Raw genomic sequence first — 20,403 nt, 5'->3', positions numbered from 1 at the left:
ACCGTTGGGTCACTCGTATCACTCGTAAAAATCAGAGGTCATTCAATCTGCTTTACATAAACAAAACCAAACAATAATAACAAATAAAAGCAGAAAGGCAATATAGTAAAAGAATGGTTAAAAGGTAAAGATCATAATAAAAAGAAAACATAAAACACAAGGTAAAATCATTTAAAAATAAAGAATAATTAGTAAGCAAAAACAAAGGCAAAAGTAGTAAAAAAGTAATAAAAGACAAGGTAGAATAATTATCTAGGCAGATTCAGAATTTGTAACTTGGCACAGTTAGCAAGAAAGCATCTGAGAACAGCTTGGTCTTAAGACTACATTTAAAACTGGCTACAGTTGGGGCCTTTTTGATGTCATCCGAAAGTTGGTTCGACAGCTGCCGCATAGCAGCTAAAAGCTGCTTCACCATGTTTAGTCCTAACAGTAGGTTTTACTAGCAGGTTTTTCACCTGGGACCTGAGAGGACGAGAAGGTGTGTACTGCTGAATGCTCAAAACAATGCTCCAAGAAGTGGGGGGACGGTGTTCCCCTGCGTCCAACGCCTACTACACCCCTGCCCTTCTCTGCCTGTTAGTTGTTCTACACTCCAATCAGCATTGCTACTCATATGAGCCGAGTCAGGAGACTGAGCAGAGTCATTAACATGATACTGTTCACTGTAATGTCTCTCATATAATATACTGGATACACTCTTAACATTATTTCCAGGTGACCATTCTGAATATTTTATAGAATTATTGTAAATGCTGTGTCGAAAGGGTTCACACTTGCCACTAATGTGAATCAGACCCACTCTAGACAGTCAGATTAAGAATACAAGCAGGTCTCTGAGTCTCTGGTGAGTCAATTATAAGATACTTCTGAGATGCATATATTCCTCCCCCCAAAATGAATCTCTCCATTGCAAGTTGGGTTCTGTCACATCACATGAAATGAATGATGCTGTTCCTCACTGTGCCAGCCAGTGGCAGTGTGTTCATTTCAATGGAAACAACTTTGTTATGTCTTCAGTATTCATTTGGCAGTGCTGAGAATGAGTGGTTTCAGATTATCTTCATCCTAAAACAGATCATTTCTCTCATCAAAATGTCCCATGCTCTCCTCAGACTAATCTGCATGGGATTGGTCTTTACAGGTAAAACATATTTACATATTTCACAAGGTCATATGAATATGAATAAGGTCTTCATTCTAAAGGGGGTTTTCTTAGCAGATTTGATAATTAAATGTGTTGTATTAATTGTATGTTTGGTCACAGGGTCCAAAGCAAGCAGTCTGGTCAACCAATCTCCTCCTGATATCATCCAGAGCATTGGTCAATCTGGACCATGGATCCAGTGTTCTCACCACATACAGAACTATAATAGGATTCTTTGGTATAAACAAACAAAGGACGGACAGTTAACATATTTGGGATATCTGTTTGGCAAAGATCCATATCCAGAGGTCAAGGGCAAAATCAAATTAAATGGAACTTCAAATACCAATGGAGCAATGATGGTGGAGAATCTCCAATCAAATGATTCTGCTGAGTATTTTTGTGCAGCATATGCACGGCTGTGCAGAGTAGCTTTCTCCCCGTACAAAAACCAAATTGTTCACAAGTTTTTTTTTTTATATCCCCAAAACACCTGCATTATGTAAGAGCCACAGATAGTGGTTGATTGATATCAGGATTATGCCCAGATGGTGTAAAGTGGTGATGGGGTCTCAAGCCTCACTTTTGTACTAACATTGTGTAACTCAAGGATAGACCTGGCAAGAAGAATTGTGAGACGGCTGGACATATTAAGTAAATTAAGTTAATCTGACATCGGTATTTGTAAATCAAGACAACGTTTTTATCAGCAACTATTTAGATTATATTATTGTTTGTAATGTGTGCCCAATTTTGAGAACTGCCCTGACCTAGATTTGAACACAAGAGGGCGCTGTGTGTCTTCTTTTGCTGTTCTCAAGATCTCTTTCAGAGGCAGACGAGGCTCAGGGTTCATCTGCTACATGCTGCTCACAGCAACGCTTGAGCTTTGACTTCACCTCAGTCTGTTACCAACATGCATGCAGGTTACATTACAGCCCTCACAGTGGTCTTGTTAAAGGGTAAATATAAAGCTCATTTGTTTGAATCTCATCAGCCATAATTCTGCATACATCAGCATACTTGTGTCATCAATGCTCATTTTGTTCTCCACATTCACAGGTTGTGTTTTGACTTCGGAGGTCAACCAAACTCCTCCAGATCTGATCAAGAACCAAAATGCTTCGGTGATGATCTACTGCCAACATAATGTCCCAAGCTATTATGTAATGTTGTGGTACAAACAAACTCAGGGCAGAGAAATGACTTTAATGGCCTTTCTCAATATAAAATCCCCAAACTATGAAGAACCGTTTGATGGAAAAGTTAAGCTGGATGGGGATGCAAATAAAGATCAAAATAACTCCATTAACATAACAAGTCTATCAGCACAAGATACTGCTGTATATTATTGTGCAGCTAGTTACCACAGCACAACACATTTCCTATCTGTGTGACAAAAACCCTCCACATGTATGCTGGTAATATGTACACCTGTGAACACTGTTTGATTTTGGCTCTGTCAGAATAAATGCAAGTCTCAGTCACTTGTGATACCTGATGTTCAGTATCGAATAAAGATCATTCAGTGAACCATCCACAACTTAGAAATTTGAAATTTGCCACATTTGTGACAGACAAGTTTGCCTATTCATGACACAAATAAATAGTGATAATATTTATATAACGCTGGTTATGCAGGGGGCTGAACTATAAGTGGTTTATAAAACAAGGCATGCCTACATTAAGGTGTAAATAGTTTCTTAATCATTAACACCCCATTCTAATTTATCTTATAAACCATAGACAATTCCTTAACAACTGTTAAATAATGGAAATATTACTTCATTAACACATTATAAATGCATAATTTATTACATATTAAAACAATTGATAAACATAGTTTAGATATTGTCTTATTCACTATGAACAAACCATTTATAACTGTGTACAAATGTTTTACTGATGAGAATTAATATAGGAACAATACTTTACAAATTATGAACAAACCATTTACTAATTGTCAACAAATGCTTAATAAATGATTAATTGTGTGTAGTTATCATGCAGTGCTATCAAAGTACTTCTGAATATCAAAACATCCAGTTTGCTATTCCATTTACACTAATATCCTTTACGGTAATATCCTATCCTCTGCCTGAAGCTACCATCGGCATCCATTAATTTCCCCACCCTCAAATTTGCCATAGTTCTGTTGTTACTCATATGAGCAGAGTTTTGAGACAGAGTCTTCAACATGATCCTCTTGACTATAATGTCACTGAGGAGGTCAGGTGCAACAGTCATTACTAGCGCTAGCATTACATAATATTTACATAAATTAAACCAATGCTTTATATTATATCAATTGAATGATGTGTGTATTGTGTAAAATGAGGTTAAATTTGTTCTTCAAGTAGTGTCCTCCTGACTAATAGAAAAATGATGCAATCCAAAAAATCCACTGACACAATGCAGTAATGGAGCAGAATGATACAATACAGATAGAAGAAATAGCAACGACATCCCTCAAAGCCAATGAGTCAGCACATAACCTCAACCACCACAGTCTCCTACATCACTGCTCTTTGTAACTAGTGTGAGCCATGTTCATCCTCCTAGCGCTGTGTCTAATTCCAAGAGGTAATAACATCACAACACATTATCCAGACAAAAATTGATCGCCTAAAATGTTTACTTTGTGGATTCTGATCTTTTATGTCCCAGTTGCTTGTTTGGAGCAGCCTCGTGATGTCATGGTAACAGAAAATGGGCCTGTGACTCTTCACTGCTCACAGAAGAACACCACCAACACAGTCATGCTCTGGTATCAACGAGGGACAGACAAAAACAATCAGTTAGTGGAACTGTATTCTAATAGGTGTTATTATTGTACTATTGTATTATTGAATAACTCACAGGTGATTGTTTTACATAGGGTGAAGAGTCATATATATCATATACATTTTTTGTAAAGGGTGAAATAAGCCCAATTCAAAGGTTTCAATTATTGAGATGAAACTCCTGATTGAATTGTGTAAATTGAAAACCTGCGTTTCTGTAGAAAGACCCTCCTCAGACTGGTTCTAAGCTCATATGGACGTGGCAGTGAGGTGGAAGAGGGTTTCCAGTCTCAGGGCTTTAGTGGGGAGAGGAAGGCTTCAACCCTACTACTGAATATAAAGAAGTCCCAGCTGTCTCACAGTGCTGTTTACATCTGCGCAAAGATATCTGCACAGTGAGAGTTCAGCCTGACAGGCTGTAACAAAAAGGACTAACTGAAGAACTGTACCAGTCACTGAAGAAGTCAAAAGGTCTTCTTAGTGCCTCTAGGGGGCTTTAGACACCAGATTGCAGCTCTAAGGAGCACCTGAGATGCACATTCAGTCGAAGGAGATGGCAGCAGTTGTGTTTTTCATGCTGTTACTGCAAACTGGTAAATTTGCCCTCTACAGATATTTTCAATACAGTGCTTTTTCACATTCTGGTTGATAATACTAAATACTTGCACATTTCCTTCAAATATAAAGTTCTATTAAAGTCTTTTTTCAGTCATTTTTCGTGTTTTATTTTCTCTTTCAGGATTTGCGTTGAAACAGAGTCCTAATCTCATTGTCAGAGAGGGCATCAATGTTACTCTCAGCTGCTCCCAAATTAGTTCTACTTACAATAGCATGTACTGGTTCTGGCAGAAGCTGGGCAGCCCTCTGGAGCAGATAGTGTACTCCTATGTTGCAATGATGTCAGTAGAGGAGCCACTTCAGAAGAGGTTCTCAGCTAATCGCCAAGATGCTACTCTACAACTGACCCTTCATCAAGCACAGCCTGCAGACAGTGCTCAGTTCTTCTGTGCTAAGCAGGATGCACAGTGGTGCAGGCTATTGTGTAACAGTGACAAAAACTGACTGACATCCCAATAACTGCACACACCTGCTTGTGACATCAGTTCCTACAGTTGTCTTCATGTGACCTCCAGCTATCTTGTCTGATCTCCACGTCCTTCTGCTCTCCTTACAGTATGCAGCCGAGTCTCTCTTTCTGACGCAAGTCTTGCTTGAGTGACATCACTTCCCTTTCCTTTGCCTGAATAATTTGTTGAATGCTTTGCGAGTGTTTACACGACAGCTAACATGATTACCATCACATTTTTTATATCCACATTAGCAGGTAAGAATATAAATAAGTTTTTTTTGTGTTTTGTTCAAGGTAATCTACAGTATAAACCTGAATATCTTTCTTATCTTCACACAGGTCTTTGCACTGTAGTCACTGAAGTGATCCAGAGACCGCAGCATCTGATTGTGAATCAACAATCTGCTTTGTTCCAGTGTTCCCATACTGAACAATATCATGAAGTTATTCTGTGGTATAAGCAATCTGAAAACAAAGACATGATGCTTCTTGGATATCTTAACCTCAATAAAGACTATCCAGAAGAGAAGTTTGAGGGAGAAGTCAAGTTTCATGGGGATGGTCGGAATGAAGCCAATCTGACCATTGAAAAACCAACCCCAAATGATAGTGCAGTGTATTTCTGTGCATCAAGTCGACACAGTGCTACAAACTCCCTTATCGTTGTTCAAAAACCCCTCCATGGTTCTCAGGTACTTTTATCTCATGAATCACATCTGGTGGTGCACCTGTATGTTAGAGGGGAGATGTGCTATATCAGGCCCAGTTATGCTGCCTTTCACTTACAATCTAAATACCGTCTCAAAGACATAATGTATGACATTGAAGCTTGGGGACCATTGCTGTTTTTACCATTCAGCCTAACACAACCAGTGTTTAAAGAAAGACAAATCCTCTTATATCCTAATTTTAACACCTGCATTTTTGTCTTTGACTTTTGCATGTTTGCAAAATGTTTAGGTTTTGTTATGTTTGGGTTTTGAATGATTTAGTGGTTTATTTAACTGGATGCACTGATAACATTAAATAAGTGAGTGAATGAATGAAACATTGTAGTGATGAGCATTTCATCCTGTGTAGTTGATGTCACTTCCTATGTCAGATCCAAGCCCCCTGCATAACCAGCGCTGCGTCCGCTCATCACTCATTCTCAGTTCTGCTCTCAGGTCCAGTATGAGCACAGCTCTCTTAGTGCTGCTCTTCACATCACTGTGGAATGCAGGTAGCATTTGGGTTGAGGCTACTTATATAAAAAGGAAATAATGGTATGAATGTGGAATTTTGAATGTACATTAACAAATTTGTATGAATAAATGCATGCTTTTTAACCTCAGATTACGCAGGCTGTGCTGAAGGGAAAGATGTCACACCTACAATATTGTGGAAACAACTTGGAGATTCTGCAGAGCTGAACTGTAGTCACACTAAGGGCGCTACCTACACTCAGATGTACTGGTACCGACAGCGTCAGGGAGAGACCATGAGATTAGTTTTGTTCACTACTCCATATGAGTTTGGAACAATCAACAGTAATAAATATTCCACTGTTAAAACTGTACCTGAACCTGAGAGTGGATCATTAACAGTAATTAAAGTGGAATCTGATGACAGTGGCCTTTACTTCTGTTCATTGAGAAAACACAATGTTGCAAATTCTACTCAGAGCTGAACAAAAACCTTCCTGTGATGACAAAAACACAGGATGGCAATTACAGTTTTATTCGATAAGGGGAGCTGTTGCTCCATTGATGTCAGAGCCGTATATAAATAAAGTTTGGCCAACTAGGGAATCGAATGGTCCGAGCTATCCTGCTAACGAATCGCATATGCCTATGCGATTCGTTCCAAGGCGGTCACGTGGTTTGTGGACGCCATGTTTCATACCAACATTCATCAGATCTCCAATAACATAGTACAGTGAATAGTGGAAAAAATATCTAAATTATTAAACAATATACCGCTAATTAATTATTAAAAAATGCCCAACTGTTGCGTGCATGGCTGCAGTGCAAGACTGGAAAGAGGAAAATGGTTGCACAATTTCCCCCGTGACCCAAAAAGGAGCAGAACCTAATAATTACTCAATATTGTGTGAGGTACATGTAATTTTCTCTCTTTGACTTATGAAAAAAAAAAAAAAACTAAAATCACGTAGGAAAAATATAGTAATCCCATCATTAATGCATACCATGCTGTCAAAAAAAGTTCTACTTTTGATAATTTTATAAACATCACTTGATACAAACTAGTGGTTTACTTTGGGGGAACAGACAGAAGCTTGTTGGCCTACAGTAGGTCCTATAACTAGCGATCCGATCATCAGAATAACATTTTACTACTACGGTCACGGCCCACAGACTCAGGACAGGGAGGTAGAGTTCAAACAAGATAGTTTATTTACAAAGGAAAACCAGGAAATGGGTTGTCAAACCCAGGTCGGGATCAAACAGAAGTTCCACTGGAAACAGTAGGCCAAGGAGGGTCCAAAACACAGAGGATCAGCAAACTTAACGGAAGAAGTCCCAAAACACAGAAGATCGACTTAACTACAGTAGATCCAAATCCGGAGGTGACTCGTGGGGTCGGACCAGGAGGACGCTGGAACAGGCGAGGGGAATCCAGGAGGAGTATTCCTTGTGAGTCAGGCTGGTGGCTAGCACCTTGGTGTCATCACTGACGAGGCCAGACAAAGACTGAGGGGAGACTGGGGTTTAAGTAGGGAGTGAGGCTGATTGGGAACAGGTGCAGGTCATTAGTAAACTGGGGAGTGTGAACGAGTGAGAGGAGCTTCAGGAGAGTGAGCAGTGGGTGTGGCTGGAACCGAACCTGGTGTGACTGTGACAGCTACGTTATGAAAAGGGTTTATTAATGAGTGTAAATAATAATGATAATAGCCTACTAACAAAGCAAAAATAGTTACAGTTACCATTTTCATCATTCTTCGCTATTTCTGATTAAATTATCCTGTCCTCACAAAGTTTAACTCGGTGATGGATGAACTCGGGAGACTGAGGAGGGAAAAGATAAACACTGCTCCGAGACTGATTATTATGGTGATGTGGTCAGACTGGTCACTCACCACTATAGGCATTTTACAGGCCCATTTAAGACATCAAAAGTAAATATACACTGGAATATTTCTGTAAGGGCTTTTTACACATTGACAATAGTGACAATAAGCTATTTATTTCAACATAGCATATTCGCCCCATAAGGTTACACTGGAGAATCATCTGACGTTGGTCTTAAACATGGCACCCTTGATTTGAGTCATCCGAACTCTCTATATATGCAGCTCTGATTGATGTTAGACCCAAAAAAGTTGATATCTCCTATGGATGTTATCTGATTGAGGTTAAAACATACATTGGTACACCTAAAGTTTGTCTGTCTATTACATTATATAACTGTACTGGTATCTTACTTGTGCAATGACAATGAAGTTGAATTTAATCTAATCTAAATACGTGATGTCACATCCTCTGCCGAATTCACCCAGTTTCCTCTTCTTAAAACAAACATAACTGCTGATCTTCTCCTGTCTGCTGTAAAGTCCAGCATGAGCACAGCTCTTATAATACTCATTATCTCACTTCTGAGGACTGCAGGTTAAATCACTTATATGTATATTTCTAGTGTAATAATCCTTAACTCTGAATAAGACGCTAATTCCCTGCAGTACATTTAAACATTAATTGTTCTTGATTTGTGTGTTTTTGTTCAGATTTTGCAGAGATAAATGGTGTCACTCAGACCCCTGAAATCCTGTGGAAACAGCAAGGCAAATCTGCTGAGATGAACTGCAGACACTCCAAAGGCGTTGGTTATTATCAGATGTACTGGTACCGGCAACGCCAAGGGGAATCAATGAGAAGTATTGTTTACACAGTAGCTGGGTCAGCTCCAGACTTTGATGTGACCAATAATGGTAAATTTAATGCTACCAAGCCTGATGCTCATGAAGGATCCCTCACTGTTAATAAATTGGATCCCAGTGACAGTAGCACATATTTCTGCTCGGTGAGTGAGCACAGTGTGGCAGAATGACTACATGGCTCAACAAAATCCTCATTTTCTCTGCTGCATGTTCTTACAGCAATTACAGCAACGTGTCACACTGATTTATTCAGACAGGGGGAGCTGTTGCTCCATTGATGTTCAACTCAAGCAAGTTAATAGTAGTGAGTCTGATTGAGGTATATTGAAAAAATGATGCACCTGAAGGATGTCTATTACATAACATACACATGCTGTCACACTGCCAAATCCACCCCTTTCCTCTTCTGAAGTCTAGCCGTAGCTGATGATCTCTGTCAATGCTGCACTGAAGTCCAACATGAGAACAGCTTTGATAATACTCATCACCTCACTTATAAGGACTGCAGGTTTAATGGCTTCATCTATATTTCCAGTGTTAAAATCTTTACATCTGAAAATACCGCTAAGTGTTCAGTTCTCTGCAGTACATTTAAACATTCATATTTTTGTATTGTGCATTTTTGTGCAGAGACAAATGATGTCACTCAGACCCCTAGAGTATGGGAAAGACACGGCAAATCTGCTGAGATGACCTGCAGCCACTCCAAAGGAGTTACCTATAATCAGATGTACTGGTACCGGCAACGACAAGGAGAATCAATGAGACTTATTGTTTACATGCCAACTAACATACAACCAGACTTTCCTGGTACCAATGATGATGGTAGATTTTCTGCTGTGAAGACTAATAATGATGAAGGATCCCTCACTGTTAATCATTTGGTTCCCAATGACAGTAGCACATATTTCTGCTCAGTGAGTGAGCACAGTGTGGCAGAATGACTACATGGCTCAACAAAAACCTAATTTCCTCTGCTGCATGCACTTGCAGCGATTACGACAGATAATAGTGTCACACCGATGTCTGATATCATTATCTACTTGTGATTCTAGTTTATTGGAGTTCATTTCTCATAGAATCAGAGATTTACACTCCAATCAGAAAGTTGTTACTCATATCAATCGAGTCTTAAGACAGAGCAGAGTAATCAACATGATTAACTTGAGTGTATGTCACTGTGGATGTCAGGTATTACAGTTGCAATTACTAGTTTAAGCATGACAGAATATTTACACAGGAACTAAACCAATAAACAAACCTCTACATAAGATACCAATATTAAAAAATATATGTACATTCTAAACATTATTTTCAGGTGTAAATAGGTGTTCAAGTGGCAGTGTGTCCATATCAGTGGAAATACGCTACTCGGTCAACACAGTTCATCATTTATAAAGCATTTGTAAACAATTAGTAAATGGTTTGTTGGTCATTTGTAAAGTATTGTTCATACATGCTCTCATTAGTAAAGCATTTGTCATGTACAAACAATTATATATGGTTTGTTTATAGCAAATAAGTCTATATCTGAAATATTTATACATTATTTTAATACTTAATAAATGATGCAATACTAATTTGCTGATAAAGTAACATTCAATAGGTCCTGACTTTAGATGAGCTCACAAAATATCATTAACTAACCACTTGTAACTCCTGAGTTAATCATGAATTATAATAATAGGAAGTGGTTTATAAAACATCTATCCACACCCTAACTAATCATTACATGTGTACAGTGTAACAGTGTTGGGGAAGTTACTTTTAAAAAGTAGCGTTTGCTCGTTACTCGTTACTTCTTTAAAAATTAACCCACTACTTTACTTAGTTACCCTCTAAGGCAGTGGTTCTCAAATGGGAGTACGCGTACCCCTGGGGGTACGTGAAGGCACTCCAGGGGGTACATGATATTTTGAAATATACATATATTTAAAAAGTAGAATCCATGCAAAAATACTTTAAAGCAATTATTTAATAAATATTAAATATTATTTATAGTTCAAGAGAGAACACTACAAATGAGTGTTTTGCATGTTTATGGAGTTTTAAATGGTTCATTTTATAGTTTTAATGGTCACTTTTCACTACATTAGTTTGAATCATTTGCAATACATTTAGTCATGGATTATTAAAATTTAAAATGTTCAAAATAGTTTTTTTCCAAATGTTTCAATTTTGTATGTGTTTATCAGTTCCAAAGTTTAATAAATTAGACACTGATGGCACACTTTTTTGTGTGTTTGTAATTGAGTGTGTGCAGAGTGTGTGGTTGTTTTTGTGTATATGCGTTTTGTGTGTGCTTTTTGTGTGTGAGTGTGTGTGTGTGTGCGTGTGTTTGTGTATGTAGGTGTGTTTGTGTGCGTGTTAGTGTGTGTCGTGTGTGTGCATGTATGTGTGTGTGCATGTGTAGTGTATGTGTGTATGTTTTTGTCTGTGTGTATGTCTGTGTGTGTGCATGTGTGTGTGTCTTTATGTATGTGTACATAAATAAAGCAAATCAGGGAACTACCTACTCTTTGCGATAAGTGCCATGGGATCTTCAACAACCATGGTGAGTCAGGACCTCAATTTAACATTCATGCAAAGGAAAACATCTCCTGCAGTACAGTGTCCCTGTCACTGCAATAGGACATTGGGGTTGATATTTGTTTGGTGGCTTTTAGCCACAGGAAACAGTGCCACCTACAGGCCAGCCACCAACACCGCTTCCAGCAGGAACCTACTCTTCCAAGGAGGTTTCTTATCCAAGTACTAACTAAGCCTGCTTACTGTAGCTTCAGTAATTCAGTAAAGTTAGGGTATCTGCTGGTCTGGCTGCTGGCTAAAAACAAAAGGTGAAAGGCATATAGGATTCTAACGGTCTCACTGAATTGCATTATGCACACTCAATTCTCACTGGTATCTGCTACACAACAAGTACCAAAACATGATTAGTTCATAGATTTCACATGCAAAATAAATTTCATACAACCCCACCCCCATCTTGCCTGTTCATAATTCTGAGAAATTCTTGAATTGTGTGCATGTGTGCATGTACGTGTTTATGTTTGTGTGTGTGTGTGTGTGTGTGTGCGTGCATGCGCTTGTGGGTGTGCCTGTGTGTGTGCATGTGCATGCATGCATACATATGTCTACTGTGTGTGTAGGTGGGTGTGAATATCTGTTTATGCACATGTATGCATAATGGAATGGGTTAACATGACCCCTGGAGGCAAACATAGGCAAAAAATTGGTCATCCTAGGCCCTATGGTTCTCAAGATATTCACAGAAAACTGTTGGTGTACGGTCACTAAATGTACACATAAATGAATTTATTGTATGGCCCCCCATGAACGAAAGTCCACGAAACTTGGCATGTATTCGGAGGGTGTCATAATGATCCTACACTTTCAATTTCGTGCAGTTTTGACCATGTCAGCCAGAGATATTGTGATTACAACACCACATTTTTTGCTTTTTAATTTTTAACTAGGTGGCGCTATACATGAAATAAGCGGTTATGGAATGGGTTGACATGCCTCTTAAGATCAACATACAAAAAAGGTGGTCCTCCTAAACCCTACGGTTCTCGAGATATTCACAGAAAACTGTGTCTGCCCTACCCTCCTTTCGGGGGGTCCAGTCCAGCGGGGGAGCTACAGATCAAAACAAAAAACGATGGTTCCATGCTACCCATGTGGGGCTACATGCCCACTTCGCTGCGCGGTGGTCATAATAAGTTAGCCTCGATAAATCTTATGGGCAGATTGGTGGACACAAAATACATAAGAGCTTATTTTATAGCCTTCGACTCTTTCATTAAACAGGTTCCCCCGAAATTGGTGCAAAGCTAGTGCAAATTGTATCAATAGGCTGGCAGTTGAGTTAACAGCAGGGGACAAAAGTTTCTTATCAGGGCACAGTGTACACCTTACACTCACATTCCTCCCCTTAGTTTCCACAAGTTTGAAGTAATGGGAATACCTCCATCCCTCAAAAGTAAAATATGTGGTAAAACACGTAAGGGATAATGTATTGTCCGCCGGTAATTATCAGAAAATAAGTCCCGACAGGGAGAACAGAACCCTGACGCGCAGCGGTTTTGCTTCGACCTGAAGGGACTTATTTTCTGATAATTACCGGCGGACAATACATTATCCCGCTTATTACACGGCTACTTGCCAAAACGAGAAAATAAACCTAACACAATGAATCTTTAAAAATGATTTTGCTACCGTTTCGTGTCTTCCGCTGACAAAATAAATAGTTCGCCACACAGATAGAAATTGACAGTTTCAGGTGTTGCGTGGCAACGTCTTACTAGCTTACTTTCCCTTTCAATGAAATTCCATTGCAATAAGCGAACGGAATTCTTGCGGAGGGATATGAAAGACGTTAATCAACCCGTTGCCATTGACAGCGGTGATTATATACTTTGCCGGTGATTTATATAGATTTAACATAGGCCCGAACGTTGGGAAGGCCCATTCCATGTGAATGGAACTTTCTGCAGCACTCTGAAGAGCCGTGTAATAATTTATAATAACTACACACAATTCATCATGTATTAAAGGTCCAGTATGTAGGAAATAATGGAAAATAAACTGTAAACCATTCCAAAAACCATTCCAAAAATGATCACCATATGTTGTCAGAGAGTAAGGAAACACGATGAATTGAAGTAATAGCTTATTTGACAACATTACTCTAACCCGTAAAACCCTGTAAAACCCATGAAAAAAATGAGTTACGGGGCGGAATCTCTTGGAATTTTCGTTTATGTTTTGAACGATTAATTCTAGAATAGCGTATTAATAATGGGCTAGCGCGTCCTCTTATTTGTGTTGCCAAATTAGCAAAGGCCAACTGTCAACAGCTGTCAGTTATCATATGTATAGTAGTCATGAACGCCTACGAGAGGCAGGCAAATTTCCAAAATTAAAACAATAAACAAATTAAGTGGACATCGGAGGAGCTTCCTGAGATGGTGACGTCTTCGTCAAACGAAGAATATCAAGTCTGACGCAGAGCTGGCCATATTTCTCCACGACAGGTAGCCTAGGCTAAACTTCATCTGCATCGCTAACTTCAGCTAAATATGTTACATTGGTTAGAGAGGTATTTTTTGTTTTCACTGTTTCCGTAATGTGTAGCTGGGTCATGGTTGGAGAAACGTTAAAGCAGCTGCAGGTCAACTAACGTTAGCTAAGTCTTCATTACATCTGGCAACCCAGAAGAGGCTCGCGTCTGGTAGTCTTGAGAACGTTCACCAGTGTTTTGATTTTGGCCTACAGAACGTTCGGTAACAATCCTACAAATCGCACCTTTAAGCCTTTGTTACTTATTAGTTAATGTTTGTTCATCATTAGTAATTTCTTGTTCATACATAATTTATCATCAGTAAAGCATATGTTCACACAATTATAAATGGTTTGTTCAGAGTAAATAAGCCTATCCAAAAAATATGTTTGTAAGTACATGATTTATACTTAAAGGAACCGTATGTAAGAAATGTAATTCAATTAATCATAAAATGGCCCTGATTTGTCACTAGACATTAGGAAATCATGCTAATTTCAAATACTTATATCACTGACAACAGTAGTCCGGCCAGGATATTGTCATTTAAAAAAGTGAAGTTGCAGCCCTCAACTGCATGTTGATGTTTACATATTTGTGTTTTAGCCTGATCCGCCACCCTCCACCTATCTAGTAATCACAAAGTCAGTAGTGTTTCGGCATCTGGGTTGCCAGCTCTGCTCTAGTTACCACATAGGTGTACACCGCTCTACAGTATTTTGAAAGTGATTGTAGTACCAGTTTTGGCCAAAATCCTACATACGGTTCCTTTAATAAGTAATGAAACAACCACTTATAATGAAATCATTTTCTTATTATAAACCAGTTGCAAACTATTACAAAATGCTTTGTTCATTATTTGTAAAGCATTGTTCCTATGTTAATTCTCATAAATAAAGTATTTGTACACACAGATATGAATGGTTTCTTCATAGTAAGTAAGCCTATACATATATAGCCTATATAGATATTATCTAAAATATGTTTATGAATTATTGTTAATACTTAATAAATTATGCAATATACACATGCACTAATGATTAGTTAGGGTGAGGATACATAAACCACTTTCTAATACTATAATTCAGGATTAACTCAGGGGTTACAAGTGGTTGTGATCTTATCTAAAGTGAGGACTTTCTATGCCTTGCAACACATTTTCAAATGAGTTGTAAAGATTACATTCACATTCATTCATTTAGCAGACAAGCGACGTACACATGTCAATTAAATTGAAGGCCATTGACATAACAGTGAAAGCTGGGAATCAAACCCCCAACTTTTCAGGCTACTGCATGCTAGTCCAGCTCCTTATCCACTACACTACCTTGGCCCAGATAGAAACCTCTACAACTATGCAAGAGTTTCTGTTTTCTTCTACTACACACTGTTATTAAACATCTAACTATTATTAAATGCTGTATTCTTCATTTGTAAAGCATTATTCCTATATTAATTCTTATCTGTAAATCATGTTTACACACAGTTAAAAATGGTTTGTTCATTGTAACACGCATATCTATATTATATTTTTGAATAGACTGTCGTAATACCACTGGGCAGTGGTAGTGTAGTGGATAGGGAGCCGGCTTAACATGCAGTAACCCATAAAGTTGGGTGTTCAAACCCCGGCATCCACCAATGTGGCCTTGCCCTTTAATTACATTGACATGTGTAAGTCGCTTTGGGTGAAAGTGTCGGCTAAATGAATAAATGCAAGGGTAAACTTTATAACTCATTTGTAAATGTGTTGCAAGGCATAAAACGTCCTCACTTTAGATGAGCTCACAAAATATCATTAACTAACCACTTGTAACTCCTGAGTTAATTAATAATTATAGTATTAGGAAGTGGTTTATAAAATATGTATCCTCACCCTAACTAATCATTAGTGCATGTGCATGTAACAACTGTTAAATCATGGAAATATTGCTTAATCAAAACATATTATTGCATCATTTATTAAGTATTAACAATAATGTATAAAAAAATTTAAGATATAGGCTTATTTACTATGAACAAACGATTTATAACTGTGTGAACAAATGCTTTACTGATGATAAATTAGAAATTCCTAATGATGAACAAACCATTAACTAATAAGTAACATCATACATAAGGCTTAATACATGATGAAGTGTGTGTAGTTATTATAAAGTGTTACTAATATTTAAGATATAGGCTTATTTACTATGGACAAACCATTTATAACTGTGTACAATTTTTTTATTGATGAAAATTAACATAGATGTGTAGGACTTTACAAATGATCAAACCATGTATAGTTTGCATCTGGTTTATAATGGGATACAGTATGTCATGGATAAATGGTTGTTGCATTATTTAACTTCTATAGAAAAACATATATTTTAGATTAGGGTTTATTTATGAACATGAACAGTGTACAAATTTCTTGATATATAAAAAAAATATGAGCAATAATTTATAAATTATAAACAAACCATTTACTAATAGTTTACAAATGCTTAATAAATTATGAACTGTGTGTAGTTATATGTATTATATAGATTATAAAGTGTTCTTCATTTGGCAGTGCTGATAATATCTTCAACCTAAACCAGATCATTTCTCTCATCAAAATGTTTGCCCTCCTCCAACTAATCTGTTTGGGATTGGTCAATTACAGGTAAAACATATTTGCATTTTTGGCAAGGTCGTATGAATGTGACTAAGGTCTTCATTCTAGAGAGGGTTTCTTAGCAATTGATTAGTAAATGTGTTGTATTAACTGTATATTTTGTCACAAGGTTCACAGCAAGCAGTCTGGTCAACCAATCTCCTCCTGATATCATCCAAAAATGATCATAGATCCAGTATTCACGCAACATTACAAACTATGAATGAACACAAGGAAGAACAGTTAACATATTTGAGATATCTATATGGCAACTATCCATATGCAGAGGCTGTGTTCAAGGGCAAAATCAAATTACTGTAAATAGAACATAAGATACCGATGGATCAATGATGGTGGACAAACTCCTATCAAATGATACTGTCCCCCGTACAAAAAAGGTTTTTTTATCCTTAAAACACAGGCATTATGTTGCTATCTGAGAGCCACAAATAGTGGTTGATTGATATCAGGATTATGCCCAGATGGTGTAAAGTGGTGATGGAGTCTCAAGCCTCACTTTTGTACTAACATTGTGTAATTCCAGGATAGAATGGACAAGAAGAAGTGTGAGACGACTGGACATAGTAAACGAGTTAAGTAAATGTAACATCAGTATATGTAAATCAAGGCAATCAACAACTATTTAGATCATTGTGTGTAATGTGTGCTCAATTTTTATAAGTGTCCTGACCTATATGAACACAAGCGGGTGGTGTGTCTCTTCATTTGCTGTTCTCAGGATCTCTTTCAGAGGCAGACGAGGCTCAGGGTTCATCTGCTACATGCTGCTCACGCTGGAGCTTTGACTTCACCTCAGTCCGTTACCAACATGCATGCAGGTTACATTACAGCCCTCACAGTGGTCTGGTTAAAGGGTAAATATAAAGCTCATTTGTTTGAATCTCATCAGCCATAATTCTGCTGTAAACATCAGCATACTTCTTTTAATAACGGTTTTGTTCTCCACACAGGTTGTGTTTGGACTTCCAAGGTCATCCAAACTCCTCCAGATCTGATCAAGAACCAAAATGATTCGGTGATGATCTACTGCCAACATAAAATCCAAAACTACGATGTTATTTTGTGGTACAGACAAACCCAGGGCAGAGAAATGACTTTATTGGCCTTTCTCAATACAGACATCCCAAACTATGAAAACCCATTTAAAGGAAAAGTTAAGCTGGATGGGAAAGCAAATAAAAATCAAAATAACTCCATAACCATTGAGAGTCTATCAGCACAACATACTGCTGTGTATTATTGTGCAGCTACCACAGCACAACACATTTCCTATCTGTGTGACAAAAACCCTGTCTGTGAACACTGTCTGGTTTTGGCTCTATGTCTATTGCAGGGGCGGAGCTTGAGGGGGTGCGGGGGGTGCGGCATGCCCTCCTCCGGGTAAGGTGGGACGGGCCTCTCCCACGGCACAAGGCCGGAGGAGCTAAGATCATGCAAACGGTTTCTTTTCAATCATTTTCATCAGAGTGGGACGTATTAGGCTTATAGGTTGCCCCAGTGAGGACGAGTTATGACTCACAGTTCCTGAAAAGTTTTGAAATTTACTTTGATGATTTAGTAGATGTAAAATATTGAATAAAATGTTCTGCTATGACTGGCTTTATTTTAACTCTCATACTGAACTTTACGACGTGCAAATTTACAAAATTGGATCAATGATATTGTCTCCTACAGGCGTCAATGAGAGAACACTTACAGTACACTTACATGATTTTGGTTTCGATTTTCTAATTGGAGTAAGTCTTTGTGACAACACGTCATGATACATTTGATAATGTTTGATCGTTATTTTGGTATGAAGCATCTTTTACGTAGCCTAATGAATGCGCTCTAGAAAGTGAAAGTAGCCTAACCTAGGCATGCGCTCTGTGTCTGAGCTGTCTGTGCACGTCCGCAATTGATTACGTTCCTCAAATGGAGAACACATCAATCCCATGGTATTTTTTGCCCTGAAATGCATGAAACATGCAAGTTCAAAATCCCGCCGGTAGCCACCTTACATCTCCGTTTCATTTGCCTAGGCTACTAGCCTACAATAAATTGAAAGAACTCAACTGACAACAGGTATATCTACTGATTAGAAATTAGAATCGTTGGAAATTGAAAACACATACAAAAAAAGATTCGGGGCTTTTGAAAAGAGATTCGGGGCTTGAGCCCCCGAAACCACCCCCTCGCTCCGCCAATGTAACCACCCAGCAGTAACTTCTGCATTCAGTGAGATTTTCACCGCCCTAATTTAATTTTTGACTCTTCCCGTCACTGTTGCAACCTCTGAGCGCTCATTCTCCAAGTTAAAGATCATTAAAAACCACCATAGAGAATGAGAGAGCAAAGAAAATGGACATACAAAGAGCATCGTGGACGAGTTCACGGAGCGCAAGGCTCTTCGTATGCCTTTCAAATAGTGCTGCTGCTGCGTATTATTGTTGTTTTATTATTAGGGGTCATGTAGTCTAAATGTTTTTGTTGTTGTTCTCTTGGTTACACTTCATGTACGTTCGATGGACTTCAAAATTGCATAGTTGCTCTCCGTGGCGCTGACGCTTGTAAGACGCGCTGTTGCGGGCATGTGTAGCCTATGTTGTAAAATTATGTTATGATGAGTTTAATAAAGGGCCCGGTCATGTGGCCCGCCCCCGGCCCGGCTCTGACTTGTTCCGCCACTGGTCTATTGCAATGTCTGGTGCTGAATATTAACCATTCAGTGCACCTTCCACAACTTAAAAAATTCTTCGCAATGCTGTGAGAGACTATATTGCCTATTTATGACAGACATATAGAAAAAGTAGATAGAGATACTTTATTTATCCAGAAGGAAATTAAGGTCCAGAAGAAAATTAAGATATGAACATATGAAATACACAGAACAATATGTTGTGGTAACACTTTTTATGAACCCAATATGCCCATTGGGGTCCTGTTCGCAGATGCCTATTGTGGAAATATTGTGGAGACTCCCCAAAGATAAACTGGAGTCACACTAAGGGTGCTGCCTACACTCAGATGCAGTCCATGAACCACTTCACTGTTTAGCGAATTTGACTGGGGCCACAACTCGCTTCCTTTTGTTTTCTTTGACGGTAATGTAGCCTACATACTGTGCAGCACATAACCAGAATGTCTGTCACATGATGGTGAACATGATGTCATCCTCTGGTATTTCCACACCTCCCCCCTTCACACCTTATCTTTCCTTCAGACCTTCACTTCTGCTGTGAAGTCCATCATGAGCACCACTCTTATAATACTCATTACCTCACTTCTGAGCCCTGCAGGTTTTTTAACTTCATGTGTAATTCCAGTGTTGCAGTCGTGCAGTTTTACATGAGGCTAAACATTAATTTCCTTCATACATCTAAATTTACATATTAATGTTTTTGTGCAGACTTTGGGAATGATGTCACACAGATACCAGAAATACTGTGGGAGCAACAAAGGAAATCTGCTGAGATGAACTGCAGCTACTTTAATGGATCTGGACACTTATGAGCTGTACTGGTACCGGATGCTCCGAGGAGAATCTGTTAAACTTTACGCAGTCGCTGGTTCTGAACTAGACGTTCATTTCAGTAACTCTAAGTATTCTACTACCCAACTTGATGCTAAGAGTGGATCCCTCATTGTGTATAATCTGGTGCCCAGAGACAGTAGCACATATTACTGCACAGTGAGACCACACAGTGTGGCAGAACGCTAGTGTGGTTAACCAAAACTTTGCTCTCCTCAGCTGCACTGCAAACATGTCCTGTTCACGCCTTAAGCAGTTGGGGTGGGAGTTGTGTGCACAGTCAATGCTTGCCTTT

General features: G+C 38.6%; 1 protein-coding gene and 1 long non-coding RNA gene across 2 annotated transcripts; both read left to right on the top strand.

The window, feature by feature from the left end:
* The first annotated feature begins 946 nt into the window (after window positions 1-946).
* LOC121693602 lies at window positions 947-2,544 on the top strand. The gene is made up of 5 exons (XM_042073146.1): window positions 947-1,144; window positions 1,268-1,575; window positions 1,758-1,779; window positions 2,035-2,109; window positions 2,210-2,544. Exons 1-5 carry the CDS (start codon window positions 949-951, stop codon window positions 2,542-2,544), a joined length of 936 nt encoding a protein of 311 aa, XP_041929080.1. The 5' UTR covers window positions 947-948.
* A 1,097-nt stretch (window positions 2,545-3,641) lies between these two features.
* Window positions 3,642-4,789, top strand: LOC121692609. Its single transcript, XR_006025281.1, has 4 exons — window positions 3,642-3,730; window positions 3,815-3,944; window positions 4,152-4,523; window positions 4,670-4,789. It is a non-coding gene; the product is annotated as an uncharacterized LOC121692609 (long non-coding RNA).
* Window positions 4,790-20,403: the final 15,614 nt, after the last annotated feature.

The sequence above is a fragment of the Alosa sapidissima genome, chromosome 19 (assembly GCF_018492685.1).
Source record: "Alosa sapidissima isolate fAloSap1 chromosome 19, fAloSap1.pri, whole genome shotgun sequence".
In the NCBI taxonomy this organism is placed as follows: Eukaryota; Metazoa; Chordata; class Actinopteri; order Clupeiformes; family Clupeidae; genus Alosa; species Alosa sapidissima.
Note: the sequence above shows the minus strand (reverse complement) of the source record. Positions and strands in the feature narration are given on the sequence as shown.

Coding starts and splice junctions, on each gene's coding strand:
- LOC121693602 (XM_042073146.1), top strand. CDS start 949: ATGCTGTTCCTCACTGTGCCAGCCAGTGGCAGTGTGTTCATTTCAATG. Junction 1,576..1,757: donor CATATGCACGGCTGTGCAGA/GTAGCTTTCTCC, acceptor GTGTAACTCAAG/GATAGACCTGGCAAGAAGAA. Junction 1,780..2,034: donor TAGACCTGGCAAGAAGAATT/GTGAGACGGCTG, acceptor GCAACGCTTGAG/CTTTGACTTCACCTCAGTCT.